Source organism: Eutrigla gurnardus, assembly GCF_963514095.1.
Source record: "Eutrigla gurnardus genome assembly, chromosome: 20".
Lineage (NCBI taxonomy): Eukaryota > Metazoa > Chordata > Actinopteri > Perciformes > Triglidae > Eutrigla > Eutrigla gurnardus.
The window spans coordinates 16,712,733-16,727,968 of record NC_139931.1 but is presented as its reverse complement, the minus strand read 5'-3'; the positions used below and the strand labels follow the sequence as shown (position 1 = coordinate 16,727,968).

At 44.5% G+C, this 15,236-nt stretch overlaps 1 protein-coding gene across 1 annotated transcript; it reads left to right on the top strand.

Moving 5' to 3' along the window:
• Positions 1-7,131: 7,131 nt before the first annotated feature.
• coa3b (cytochrome C oxidase assembly factor 3b) lies at positions 7,132-8,948 on the top strand. The gene is made up of 2 exons (XM_084036909.1): positions 7,132-7,333; positions 8,137-8,948. The coding sequence occupies exons 1-2, from the start codon at positions 7,165-7,167 to the stop codon at positions 8,241-8,243; spliced, it is 276 nt and encodes a 91-aa protein (XP_083893035.1). The 5' UTR covers positions 7,132-7,164; the 3' UTR covers positions 8,244-8,948.
• The last annotated feature ends 6,288 nt before the right edge of the window (positions 8,949-15,236 follow it).

The following is a 15,236-nucleotide window of genomic DNA, read 5'->3' as shown; positions in this document are numbered from 1 at the left end:
GATGGGATTGGGCCTTTATATCGTTATGCTTGTGCAGATGAAACATTGCTCTTTATGTATTATATGGGTGGCTCTTAAAAGAGCCTTTGGTGTTGTAGGGCTCTACATGTTGTCTTGCCAAGGAACAGCACCCTCCTGGCAAAAGTGTGAGGTGAAGCTCTTTCTCACACGAATGGCCTCCCTTGTTGCGTTGGTTGAGCCCATCCTGCCAACATCCTGCAGAACAGCAGCAGCAGCAGTGTCCTCTGGCACTTGATGTGGTCCTGCCTCCCTCATGCCTGTGACCCTCAGGAAGTTGTGAAGGACACAGGTGGCTTTCACACACAGCTCTGCAGTGCCAGGGCTGACTCCAATTACACGCCGGTACATGCGCCACTGTGAGGAGAGGATGCCGAAAGCATCCTCAACAACCAACCTGGCGCGGCTGAGGCGGTAATTGAAGACCCTCTGCTCCCTGGTGATGTTGGAGCCTGGAAATGGCCTCATCAGGTTCCTGCGGAGTGGAAAGGCCTCATCTCCCACAAAAACATATGGCAGTGAGCCTCTGTGCTCTGCTCCTGCAACCACAGAATCTTGTGGGAGGTCCAGGGTGCCATCTCGGAGTCCCTCTCCAAAAGCCGAGTTGTGGAGAGACCCACCATCGCTGGTTCTCCCGTATCCTCCGACGTCAACGACCCGGAACCTGTATTGTGCATCTACGACTGCCAAGAGGACAATAGAAAATGTCCCCTTGTAGTTGTAGAAGAGAGAGCCGGTGTTGGAGGGGGCCTGGACGACGACGTGCTTGCCATCTATGGCGCCAACGCAGTTGGGGAAGTTCCAGCGACGATGGAACTCCTCTGCTATGGCCCTCCAGTCCTCCAAGGTTGGAGCAGGCCTCACCTCAGTGACCATCGACTCCCAGATCGCTCCTGCCACACCCTTTACGATCCTGGCCACTGTGCAGAACCCCACACGATAGTTAAAGGCTATCGTGCGGAATGAGTCGCCAGTAGCTAGATATCTGTAAATACATGGAGGAAGAAGACATTAGTGTTGTTTTCACTGCAATATGTAGATGTGTGGCATACATCAGTATTACTGCAATTTAAACAAACATAATTGCTAAAAACTAAAGGAAGGCTCACGGGATCGAGTATGAAATGGAGAGCTTTCTGTTGACATTATTTGTCCTAACTAATGTTGAAGTAGGAATATTATTATTATAACGTTATGTAGCCATGTTGCCTGCAGGCTACTTAATGGGCCCAACCACATTAATCCAAACTACATGAGGAATTTCACAACAAAAGTAATAATATTATGCCTAGAACTCTATACATGTTGATAATGTAATTTCCTCGCTCCTTTTATGGGAAAGCAGAAACGGTAACGTTATAGGTGTAGCTTATTATTTTTTTACAGTTTTGTCACAGATATTATGGCAGTAGGATCGACCATGGAGTCACGTAACGTCACCAGCCTGTTATTTACAGAAAAATGAATCACAGGAATGGAATTGATGCATTATAATTTCATATGACAGCAATCAATGCAGTTTACCGTAGGCAAATGGCGAGGCGCTCAGCTGGACCGATAGCCTCCCGGTAGGTGGTGTCCAGCCTCTTGATTCGGTCTCCGACTTTACTGAGCACCTCGTCAAACTGGCCTCTGGTGAGCCTGAAGTATTGCTGGAACATCGGCTCATCCAGGCGAAGCTCCCGCACCAACCGATGGTACTCGCCGTATTGTTTTCGGTTTCGGAGGATCGGGTGAACCCAGAACCGACGACGGCGGAGTTGGGACCTCTTGTACCGCAAGTACAGCAGGGCAATGGCGAAGATTCGCTTCCTTCTTCTCTCCATGATGTCAAGCGACAATGGGCTTTTCGCAATTCGGATCCCTCCAATGTTTTCAAAAAAGTAGGGAAAGAAGCCGGGGAAACGTTTCCTGTTTCCGGGAAGGAGAGCGCCCGCCTAGTGGCAGCCCACCAAGCGTGCAATCCTGGCAAGCGGCGCGTCCACACGCGTTTAAAATCGCCCCTGTGGACACGCACCTTGAGTTTTGAGTCCGACGGAGCAAAGTAAAATTCCGCTGCTGCTGAGAAACTAGTCCCTCAAAAAATGGATGATTCATGCGATGCAAGGTTAATAATAATAATAATAATACATTTATTTTGTATAGCGCTTTTCAAAGGATCTCAAAGACGCTTTACATATACGGTTAAAAATCAATACATTTAAAACAAGTACTATTAAACACAGGGAGGCTACAAGTGAGTGCATTAAAACAAGCAGGCTATTCTTAAGAGATAAGTTAAAGAGATGTACTGTGAAGTTATAAAACGGTTAAAAACAAGTAATATAAAGTTATAAAACAGTTTAAAAGCAGGCACATTTAAAAACAAGTTTGTGATGCAATACAGATGAAGTAGTGGATTAAGGAGGGTTGAAGGCAATTCTGAAGAGGTGGGTATTGATGAGTGATTTGAAGGTGGTCTGGTCGGTGTAGGCTCGGATGTGTGGGGGTAGTGAGTTCCAGAGGGAGGGGGCAGCAATTGAGAAGGCTCTGTCGCCCCAGGTACGGTGCTTGGTCCTGACAGGTGGGGAGAGGAGGTTTGTGTCGGAGGAGCGAAGGTTACGGGGGGGAGAGTGGTGGTGGAGCAGGTCGGTGAGGTAGGAAGGGGCCTGGTTGTGGAGGGCTTTGTGGGTGAGGAGGAGTACTTTGTATTCAATGCGTTGGGGAACAGGGAGCCAGTGGAGATTTTGCAGAACAGGGGTGATGTGGTCACGGGAGCGGGTGTGGGTAAGGAGGCGGGCAGCAGAGTTTTGTATGTATTGCAGTTTGTCGAGGATTTTGGCAGGTGAACCGTAGAGGATGCTATTGCAGTAGTCTATTCTGGATGTGATGAATGCATGAATCAAAGTTTCGGCAGCAGAGAAGGTGAGTGATGGGCGGAGACGGGCAATGTTCTTGAGGTGAAAAAAGGCAGTCCTGGTGGTGTGATTGATGTGTTGTTGAAATGTGAGGTTGCTGTCGAAAATGACTCCAAGGTTGCGCAAGTGTAGGGACGGGGACAGAGTGGAGTTGTCGACGGAGAGAGTGAAGTTGTGGGTGTTTTTGATGAGGGATTTGGGGCCGATGATTATCATGTCTGTTTTGTCGCAGTTGAGTTGAAGGAAGTTGTTTTGCATCCAGGTTTTTAATTCAGTGAGGCAGGTGGTCAGAGTGGAGCAGGTGGCTGTGGTGATGGATTTGGTGGAGATGTAGATCTGGACGTCGTCAGCGTAGCAGTGGAAGTGGAGACCATGTTTGCGAATAATGTTGCAGAGGGGGAGGATGTAGAGGATGAAAAGAAGAGGACCAAGCACCGAACCTTGGGGGACGCCTTGGGACAGGGGAACAGTGGAGGAAGTGCAGTTATTGATGCTGATGAATTGCTGTCTGTTGGTGAGGTAGGAGCGGAGCCAGGAGAGTGCAGTGCCAGTGATGTTGTAGTAGTTTTCCAGACGGGAGAGGAGAATGGAGTGGTTGATGGTGTCGAAGGCTGCAGTGAGGTCAAGCATGATGAGGATGGTGAAGTGGCCGGAGTCAGAGGAGAGGAGGAGGTCGTTGGTGACTTTTAGGAGGGCTGTTTCGGTGCTGTGTTGTGGGCGGAATCCAGATTGAAATGGTTCATACAGGTGATTAGAGGAGAGGTGGGTTTTGAGTTGAGCAGCGACGACACGTTCCAGAATTTTTGACAGTAAGGGAAGATTGGAGATGGGCCGGAAGTTGGACATGATGTCGGGGCTGAGACCTGGTTTCTTGAGGATGGGGGTGACAGCAGCAAGTTTGAGTGGAGTGGGGACAGGGCCAGAGATGAGGGAGGAATTTATGATTTTGACGAGGAGTGGGGTGACGGATGGAAGACAGGTTTTGATGAGAGCTGATGGGATGGGATCTAGGGTGCAGGTGGAGGTTTTCATGCCGTTGGTGAGTTGAGGTAGGTCCATGGGAGACAGCAGGGAGAACTGTGACAGGCACTGAGAGTGTGAAGGGGTGGGATCCAGTGGTGGGGTTGAGGGAGCCAGGGAGGTGGTCAGGTTGCTGTAGATGTTGTTGATTTTATTTTGGAAAAATGACAGAAAGGAGTTACATGTTTCCACTGTGAAAGCTGTAGAGATGTTATCGGGGGGGTTGAGAAGTTTGTTGATCGTGGAAAAAAGAGTCTTGGGGTTGTTGGAGCCGGAGTGTATGAGGTGTGAGTGGTAAGTGGACCGGGCTGTGTTGAGAGCAGTTTTGTATATATGGAGAAAGTCTGTGTAAGCGTGGAGGTGAACTGTTAGGCCGGTTTTATTGTAGAGTCTTTCCAGTTGTCGTTTGCGGAATTTCATTTGATGGAGTTCAGGGGTGTACCAGGGAGCTGAGTGGGTGAAGGTGACTGTTTTGGTTTTAGTGGGAGCCAGTAGATTGAGACAGGAGGAAAGAGTGTTGTTGTAGTAGTCCACAAGGTTGTTGGGATCATCAGACAGGGGGGGAGGAGAGATGGATATTGCACCGGTGAGAGAGGCTGAGAGGGCTGAGGGGTTGATGGACTTGATATTTCTGAATGAGATTTTGCGTTTATCTTTTGGGATAGGGATGGGGATGTTGAGGTCGATGATGATGGCGAGATGGTCGGAGATGTGGAGGTTGATGCTGGAGAGATGGTTTAGTGTGAGTCCAGTGGAGCAGACCAGATCGAGGATGTGACCATGGGAGTGGGTGGGGAAGTTGATATGCTGTGCGAAGTTGAAGCGCTTCAGTGTAACAGTTCCAGGAATTCAGTGGCAGGTTTGCAGTTGGTGTCATTGATGTGAAGATTAAAATCTCAGAGGAGGAGGACAGAGGGTGAGATGGCGCAGAGCTGGGTGAGAAAATCCGTGAAGTCTGAGAGAAAGGTGGGATTTGGTTTGGGAGGGCGGTAAATAATGGCAGTGACAAGTGGAGTAGGACCAGGGAGTTTGAGGGCAAGATGTTCAAAGGATGGGGTGGCTGGGGTGGAGATGGTGGTGATTTTGATGTCCTTTCTGTGGATGGCAGCAATACCACCTCCCCGCCCTTCAAGGCAGGGTTTGTCCGTGTAGGTAAATCCTGTGGGTGGGATCTGGTTAAGTGAAAAATAGTCCAGGGGTTTTTGCCAGGTTTCTGTGATGCAGAAGAAGTCCAGTTTATTGTCAGTGATGAATTCATTCAGAATGAGAGTTTTATTGCTGAGTGAACGTGTGTTGAGCAGAGCCATTTTCAGGTGTCGTTGTTTTTGGGTTGGTTGGGAGGACTGAGGGAGAGTTGCCGAGAGCCGCGTAGTGGTTCGACAGGCGAGGAGGCGGCGAGGCAGTCCCGTCTGAGTTCTTCCTTCGTCCTCGGACCACCACAAGCGGTTTGGAGTTGAGCAGGGAGACGGCCGAGGGCAGGTGGACGGGTCCCAAACAGCGGTGTCATGGATGGCTGCGCTCAGGGAGGCAAGTTACTGGGCCTGATCAGCGGCTAGAATCTAGCCGCTAGATCCATGAAACTGGACAACATTGTCTCTTTGCTGCGCAGTTCATCGGAGAGCCTTTTGATGTCATTCTTCAGGTCAGTGATTTTTTTATTTGCTGTTGTGAGATCATCTCCTTGACTGGGCATAGTTTGTGGGGCCTGGGCCTGGTGGTGGCTGGCTGCCGGTAGGGCCTGGTGGTGGCTGGCTGCCGGTAGAGCCTGGGCCAGGTGGAGGCTGGCTGCCGGTGGGGCCAGGTGGAGGCTGGCTGCCGGTTGGGCCTGGGCCGGGTGGAGGCTGGCTGCCGGTGGTGCCGCTAAACTCCGTGCTAGCTGTGGTGCGGAGCTAGCTGAGCTGTAGGTTAGTTTTGTTTCAAATATTCTATCAACACAGATATGTACATCGACAGTCTAGTGTTTTAATTGATTTGCCTCGGGTGCACTGTGGAGTCGGTATGAGCGTTTTTAATGCCATGCTAGCTAGAACGATTGACTTGCGCTAGCCATAGCACAAGCGAACTCGGCAACTAGAAGAACTGAATGAAATTTCTTGAAAACGTCTCCAGACGTCTCGAACACATCGGCTGAGTTGGAAAATAGGTCTTATGTCCAAAATTCCGAACTATCCCTTTAAGCGATAGTGTAGTTCACACCAGATGCGAAGCGCTGCGAATAGGCGCGGCCGTCCTGCGCCGTGAAGCGATCGTTTCGGCGTCTGCTCTATTTTTTGCGCATGCTGCGAGCAACTGTGTCAATTCTGGCAGATATTTTCAAAATAAAATACCGCAATTGACAAATGCGATATTTGTGTATCTAAACTCGCACTGGGAAACAGGACGAGAAAATACATTTAATAAATGTGAAGAGTAGATAAACAAAAATGTGTATTTCAACTGTATCTACACTACTAGTGTCTACTACCATACACACACTCTCGGTCTGTGTGTGTCTCTCTCTCTCTCTCTCTCTCTCTCTGAACAGATAAATAAAAGAAGTGTACAAACTTCTTGGTTACAGAAACATGGCGTATTTATTTTATGAGGTTATGATAAAAAAAAATAGCTCTGAATGAACAACAGCTGAGCAGAAGCACTTGTCGACCATCGCGGAGAAATACGTGTCTGGTCTGAACAGGGTCTGTGTGTGTCTGTGTGTGTCTGTGTCCCAGTTACTACTGAGTTGCGTTCAAAGATGGCCATCTTCTGGCCTTGCTTTTGCCATCAGCATATACTGCAAACATCAAAGATTTAATGCACCGCTGAGGCTAGAAGCTAGTCAAGTTGAAGCAGCCAAACTAGTGTCGACAAAACCCCACAGCCAATCTCCATTTACTTTTCATTGTCGTCGTAGCTTTTATCTATTTTCGCTGGAGGTGAGGTTCGCCCAGGGCGTCATGAAACCTAGGACCGCCACTGATCTACATCAATAAATCTGAGAGTTGATACTTTGTTTAATGTAGTGTGAATTATAAAATTCAATTACTGCCATTTTTTTATGCATTTTATTTTTACCAAGCCATATTGCAGGCCAATGTAATATGAAATAATAATTTTAAAAAAATACTCGCAATCGGATCGTTCGACGAAACGATTCTCCACACTCCTCTTCAGTGGGTGACGCTGTGGTCCATTTTCCTCTCTCTTTCCGGTTTACGTGACGTCAGGGAGCTTATTATCCAAACAAGTCATGGCGGAGAGAGGAGCGGAAGGATCCGCTAAACCTGCACTTACCGCGGCAGAGAGACAGCTGCTCCGCCGCCGTCAGGAGCTCGACTACTGGAAGACAAACGCGTCGCGGCTCCGCGGCAGGAACGTGCTGACCGGCCTGGCTATCGGCGCCTTCGTGGTGGGCATGTGTATCCTTTCTAGTCCAGACAATCAGCTGTCAGCTGCGACACGAATATATAAACGGTGACCTTCATTCAGCGACTCGAACGCTGTAAGACAAATGTTTAAGTCTACTTGGAGTCCCGTACCCTAAATTTCCCTTTTACATTTTAACAAAACCTAATAATTTAATATTCAAAACACTTTTCCTAATTGAGTACGTTATTCAAACATTGGATTTTCACATGTATTTGCATTACTTTGTCACTAGGGGGTGCCAAAGTATAAATAATGGGTGAAACAGAATTTGGGATAACCCTTCTGCTGAGTAAAAAGAAAAAGGGCAGTGTTATTTACGTATTGATTTGATTTATTTGAAAACATTTATTTTTTAAGTAATGTTTAAAACTTAAACTATGAAATAAAATGTCGCCTTTGTTAGTGAAGACACAGTTGTCATGTCCTCTTGATTTTAAAGGACATGACTGGTCTTAATCTTTTTTTCTTACTATCAATAGTAACTTAGCTGAATATTTTCAGATTCTCAAGTCTTCATTCCCCCTGAACTCATAAATCTTTAAAACCTAATCACAAACATAGTTGAATGAGACGAATCCACATTGGTTGCCCAGTGTGAGCGTCCTCGGGAGCAGTTTCTGTAGACTTGAGATCATGAATAAACCCCAATGCGTGTTCAAGCTAATAAAGGAACACGTTAAAAATGATTAAATTAGTCAAATAAAAATAGACTATTAAAATCTGCAGACACAACAAAATTCATGACTGTTTTTGAAGCGTTGCTGTGCTTTCCCTTTGACGTGTACTTGTCCAGTCAGCTACACCATCCTGTCAGTCAAACAGGAGAGAATCATGGAGGAGCTGGATGACGAAGCTAAGATCCACATCCTGAGGGGACCACGGACCGGCGCCAACTCCTGATGACACTGACCCACCACTTAAACAGTTCTGGTGTTTCGACCTTGAAATACCCCACACCTCATCAGAACCAAACCCGAAACCTCCAGTCTTTAGATCACTGACCTCTAACCTTCTCTCACGTTTAAAGGTCAAACTGAGAATGATCTATTTCACATTCACGATGTCAGCGCTTGGGCCGGTCAAGTTTGTAGCTGTCGCTGGCTTAAAGAAAATCTATGAAAACATGTAATGTATCCCCTGAATAACAATTTGCATTTGTTTCTACTACTAGGACAATACATCCTTCATACCTGTAGACAAATAAATGCTACATTTCTGTCATGATTCAAAACTACCTACAGCTGCTGGATTGGTCTAAAGTATCAAATATGTGAATTCTACGAGCAGTCTCTTTAAAGCTCCACCTAATTTTGTCTTTTATTTTTACTTTGAAACTCTGGTTGTTTTGTTTTTTAGGGCAATGCTCTCTGGGAGTTGATTATTAATTTATTTAACTTTTGGACTGAGGATTTGGAGTTTTATTTGGTTTTATTTTTAGTGTCGCGACAGATCTGACTTGATAAAAACTGAAATATTGTTAGATTCAGTGATGATTTATTTAAAGTCATAAAAGTTTATTCCTTGTCTGTATTTTTGAATGAATATATTTAGGGGGGAATAGGGGAACAGACCATCTCGTACAATTATTAAAATACTTCAATCTTGCATACATTTTGTTGATAAAGTTACTTGTAAGAAGTGCTTTTAATCAGGTTTCCTTTATTATATTTTATGGGCCAATTTGCAGTCGGAACAGATGAGTTTTCATTCTGCCACGGACGACGTGCTCCTATGACAACTTAGTTTAGGACTTTCTCGGTATACTGTACCATGAATTTTTTGAATCACAATGAATTGTTCTGACAGACTTGGACTGTTTGACAGAATCTTATTCATTTATTGACATACTATAAATATATTTTAACATCAGGTTCCACCATGGTCCAGGGAGCCCTGCAAGATGAGAGAGCACAGGGACTCGTTTTACGACCTACTATATATATATATATATATATATATTAAAAAAAAAAAAAAGTCAGCCTACTAACGCATCTTAAAGCTATCGTAAGTAAAGTCTGTGTAGTGAGCCCAAACTGTCAGAAAAACCCATAGTCAAATTTTAAAAAAGAAATTAATAAATTGAAAAAAATGATTAAAAGAATCCCTTGTATCGTCTGTCAAGCAAAGCGTGAGTATAGTGAGTCCAAAACATTCATAAAAACCTAAAGAAAAGTCAGTTTGCCACGATTAATTGCAAATGCCAATGCCACGGTTAAAAACTTCTCATTTACAAGCAAAAGCCAAGCCTCCAAATGTTATATTGCCATATTGTATGGAAGAGTTCAGGACTTAAAAGAGACGAGAATACTGAGGTTTAATAAATAGACTCGCAAATGTAATCCAAAAAGGCAGGCAACAAAAAAACACAGTCAGAATACAAAGACAGGGCAAGGAGAGAAAGAAAACAGGACCAAAGGTCATGAAAACTAAACTTACACAGGTAAAAAAAAAAAACGGGTAACAGGCTGGATGATGAGCTGAAAACCATAGGAGCACATGGAACCAAACTACACAGGTTGAACTGATGAAGACACACAGACTAAAAAATCAACGATTCTTCATGATCATTCTTCCCAGAGCAGCTGTGCCGGAACCTTCCAACATGGCCACCAGGGGACGCAAGGATGCTTCAGCGAATCATCCATCAGTGGGACGAGACACACTTCTCCTGGTTCAGACTGCTGTCTCCTCCCTGGAGATTTCATAGCCTGCAGCTTCTCTGTTTGCCAGCAGGGATCAATGAAATCCGCTGTGGAAAACACTGGAATTAACCCTCAACGACCAGTTGTTATTTACCACAAAAAGTGTGGATATGTGTATTTCTTTTTTGTGACGTGCCGTCATCCAATGCAGGGGTAGGGATAGAAACAAAGATGGCAGACTGGGACAGTTTTGAAGGAGGGGTGCATATTTATTAAATGAGTACAAAAAAATGTATTTAGACTCAGATTGAATCTGACTGGTTGGGGCCTGTGCCACACCGGCCCCCTTGGCCTCGCCTCTGCTTGATGTGTATCATAAGAGTTATGTATTATTAGAGAACACTTTTTCAAACTTTTCATATAACTCAGTGGTGATTTTCATAGCTGGCAGCTAAGCATACAGGTTATCTCCATAATCCAATCCAGACAGTATATATGGTGGATTCTATGTTTGTTTGTGTTTTCAAGGGTGATAGAAACTTGCCATTTTGGATTGATTGCACTGTACACTGCTGCAGAGGTGATCTAATTGATACAGTTGCAACCTGGAGAGCATGAATGAGTTTAGGAATAATAATGGTTTCCATTGTGAAATGCGCAAGGAAAAAATAAGAGAATAAAGATGTGATCCTGAAAAAGGAACTCAGAAATAATGCCCAGCCTGTGTGTGTGTGTGTGTGTGTGTGTGTGTGTGTGTGTGTGTGTGTGTGTGTGTGTGTGTGTGTGTGTGTGTGTGTGTGTGTGTGTGTGTGTGTTTTGCCTACTCTGGTTTGGATGTAGAAGAAAGCTAGAAAGACAGAGTTAAGAGTTAAAGCTCAGCCATGTGGGGAAAACCACAATACTGAAAGTAGACTTGCCCGTGTGTGTGATTACTGCAACATAGAATTACACGAGGCTGGTCTGCTGTTGGATGGCTTTAGACGGCTGAGGTCAACATCACATCCAGTTAAAACAGTGTCGAGCTTCAGCCAAGTGACCTGATTGGTCTGGCTGAGAGCTCCCATAATGCACGGCTAGTTTGCCAACTCTGGTGCTTTCTGCTTCCCGACTGGAGAAAACAGTACACGTGTATAACTATGGGTGGATGTGATCATCCAGCAGAGGGAGCTTTATGTTGGCTTTGATGTAAAGAGATCCAGAAACACCCACTCACATGCTCACTCGACTGTCAACGTCAAAAAACACAGCCGTGAAACAGTATGTGGCTCGCTATTATTGTAATGCATCATTCATTGTAGAGCACAGGGCAAGGAACACAAAAAGGTCTCACACATCCACAGATCAAATGTTCCTCTGATGATTACACGTAACTATATGCAGCTCCAACTCGGAACAGGAAGCAAACCAGTCCCAGATGATCTGGTGTGGGGAGATTCATATCTGGCAAGCAGGAGAGCCATTGATAATGTTAAATTGTTTGCTGTCATTTTAGCAAAAAAGGATTCAAGAGGAATGATCCGGCTTCATGTGAGAAGGACACTTACAGGTGACACGTCATGCTCAAGTCCATACATGTATTTTGGGTTTCGACTAGAACATGTTTACATGCTTTAATGTTAAAGAAAACACTGTATTTGTCTGAAAAGTAGTTGGGTTGTGACAGGCAGCCGGGATCACAGTATGAAAGGACAGTGCAGAAGTCATCAGGCAGTTTTGATTTGGACTAAATGGCCGTCTCTCTGCCAAGTATATCAGACTGTGTTGAAGTGGTCGAAATGCAGGCAGGCCAAAGCAGGATGAAGCGTGCCTTAAGCTGCATTCATTCAAAATCCGGCATCTTCCCATAGGTTTTCGAGAAGGTGTGGGTGTGTTTATTCATTCTGAAAAAATCTTTGTGGGCTTTGTTCTAATGACCGATGCTCCCCTCTTCATTCACTCTGTAGCTCGCTCGACTGCCGGAGACAGCAATCAACAACCTAACTATACATCATACCTTTAACTAGTTCTTTTCAACACAACAAAGCAGTGACACTACTTAGTATCTAATCTCCTCACTCTTTATGTCATTATGGGTCATGATGAGGTCGACTCTTCTTCATCTCATATTCATTTGTCAGAACGTCCAGGATGTGTGTGATCCTAGATCAACCATAATGCGTGTCCTGGCTTGTCTCTATGTGTTTGTCAAAATGTCAAGGCAGAGGTCACACCGGTGGAACTAAATGGGCCTACAGGTGTGTGTGTGTGTGTGTTGGTGAGGGGGGGGGGGGGTTAAAGCTTGGGTGGTCATGGAGTAATCCTGGCCTCCAGGCATGTTTATCTTATTTAGCATTAATGTAAAGAGCTGTAGCATTTGTAGTCTTAGTTATTAGTACTTGTGCCTTGTCTCTGAATTGAATGACACCAAGAGAGGTTGGTAAAGAAAAAGCAACACCTATGGGAAGAAAAGAAGCTCAGAGAGGACAGAGAGGGGGAAACTCTTGGAAGAACTGGATTGGAACTTGAGGTATGCTGGAGGCAGGCACAGGCAGGCTGAGTGAGAGAGGCAGAGAGAGAGAGGGAGAGAGAGAGAGAGGCATAGATGGTTTGAAAAGAAACAGACAGCAGTGTGAATATAGAGGGGTGTGTTCCATTTAGGTTAAAAAACGGCACTATAACACTATGATTAGCTAACAAACTAACTAACTACACTGCAACACAAAACAAGAACAATTCATACTGTCGTCCGCATGCTCATCAGCTGGTAACAGTGGTGGCAGTCAACTCATTGAGCTAATGTTCACTTAATAAGCTAGCTAGCTACATCTCCGAGCAGAAGGAACGCATGAGTAGGCGCATGATGACGAAAGGCCTTACAGAATAAAATCGAACATATAACCCTTTAAAGACAACTGTTTCTGCTCCAAAAGATAATAGAAATGTGTCAATAAACGAAGAAGGCAATGCTGGATTAATGCCTGATGATTCAGACTTAAGGCCTTTACAATCTAATAGTCTTGACTCTGACTTTTCAGATCAAGACACACAAATAAAATACATGATAAACTTCAAATGTAACATGCTGTTTAAGATTAAGCCAGTGGTTCGTGTAGTTAGGGCCATTGTCAGTCTGTAGATAAGTTGTCTAGTTGCTGGCAGTTCCACCGACGACAGATTTGAACTCCTAACTTTTTTCTAACTGGTGACTATAAAAACTAGAATGCAGTAGAACGCAGATCTTTGCCAGGTGTGTTGCCATCTAGTCCGCTAGCATATCAGACATGTGTTTGACATGTTTCCCTCAACAGATGGATCAATGGCTGGCTTCTACAGTCTGTAAAATATGTTTTCAAAATTCACCACAATCATGTGAGGCCCTTGACAATACAGTCACAGATGAGCACAAACAATATTAGGATGATGGGTTCAGCAGTGTGTGAGCTAAGGTTTGGACAGACAGACAGACAGACAGCACAAACTCACTCACACACACGACTGACCACATAATCTTGGTGGAGATTTGACAAACAAATCATACACCGGCTCACAAAATAAGACACATTGTTTCACATTAAATGACCCACCAGTAGAAAAAGCTAAAATTACATCCACCTCGATTACAGTAAATTACGACGGCGTATTAGGGCCACTGTCGGGAAAAAAAAAAAAAAACGGAGCCGAGAGAGGTGGGCAATATTCTGAGATTAAAAGTCACAAATTTGCTAGTTTTAAAGTGGCAAATTTGCGACTTTAAAACTAGCAAATTTGCTAGTTTATTACGATGCTAACAACCTGCATTTATGCTAGCTAACTTCGCTTCCAAATGTAGCTTTTATCTTTCTAATTAATTCATCCCAACGTGTGACGCTTTGCTAAGGCCCTTAAGGTAATGGCTGTTGATGGTTATTGTTGGTTAATTTTATATGGGCCAAATTGTCATCTTATTTGTGTTTATTGAGCAGGTAGTTTGCCTAAGCTAGCGGTAGCTTTCACTTGTTGTCATAGCAACGGCAAACATCCGGGTCAAGCTACGTGATTACTTCCTCTATGACCGCTAGCTTAGCCAAACCACCCGATCAACAAACACACATACCGTAAGATGACAATTTGGCCCATATAAAATGAACCAACACTAACCATCAAGCGCCATCACCCTAAGGACCTTAGCAAAGCATTGACACACGGAATGGATTAATTAGAAAGATAAAAGCTACATTCATGGGAAGTTAGCTAGCATAAATGCCGGTTGTTAGCATCGTAATAAACTAGCAAATTTGTCACTTTAAAACTCGCAAATTTGCTAGTTTTAAAGTCGCAAATTTGCCACTTTAAAACTAGCAAATTTGTGACTTTTAATCTCAGAATATTGCCCACCTCTCTCGGCTCCGTTTTTTTTTTTTTTTTTTCGACAGTGGCCCTAATACGCCGTCGTAGTAAATGCATGATAAAAAAAAAAAAAAACTTCTACTACTAGTACTACCACCTAGTTCATTTGGAGAATCATATTTACCTACGTTTTCTTAAGTGATATTTTGAATGTTGGCCTTGTAAACTTATTTTTACAGTGCGGTCTGGCTATTTGTGGACATCAATACTTCTTCCACCATTGATTTTGGGATCGTGCAGGAATGATGACACAATCTTTCCTGTTAGATGATTGGTCCGTGGCTGGCTGTACAGTTTTCAGCACAGATAGACAGTGTCTATTCCTGTTTTTCATGTGTTTGTCTGTGTATTTCATTTGACTCGAAGACACACACACACACACACACACACACACACACACACACACACACACAGAAAAGAAACAGATTAAAAGCGTGAAGCCGTTTGGCTGTCCCTCTTCAAGTCACATTCCAGGGGAGCTCTCTAGCCCTCTAGCTCGGGGTGAAAGACACACCCTGTGAGAAAGGAGGCGTATACGTCAGCCTCCACTCTGCTTCATGACGGAAACCTTTTCCTCATCTGAACCGAGGGCGGAGCGAAGGAGGACATGTTGCTTTAATACATGGGCTTTTGTCTTTCTGTCTGCCTTTTGAAATCATATGTTTTTTAAGGCGGTGGTGGGGTGATGGCGTTGGGCGGTACAGAATGTTTTAGGTTATACAGTTCGCTACACTCATTGAAACGGAGGCACAGAGCCTCATGAGGGAGATCTAAAGCTGTGTAGACTGCTAACAATGTTCAATCACGGCTGAAATAACCACTATTGCTGCTTTTTACGATGTGTGTCCCAGATGTACCAGATTGCTGCAGATTGGTGATGATGGAT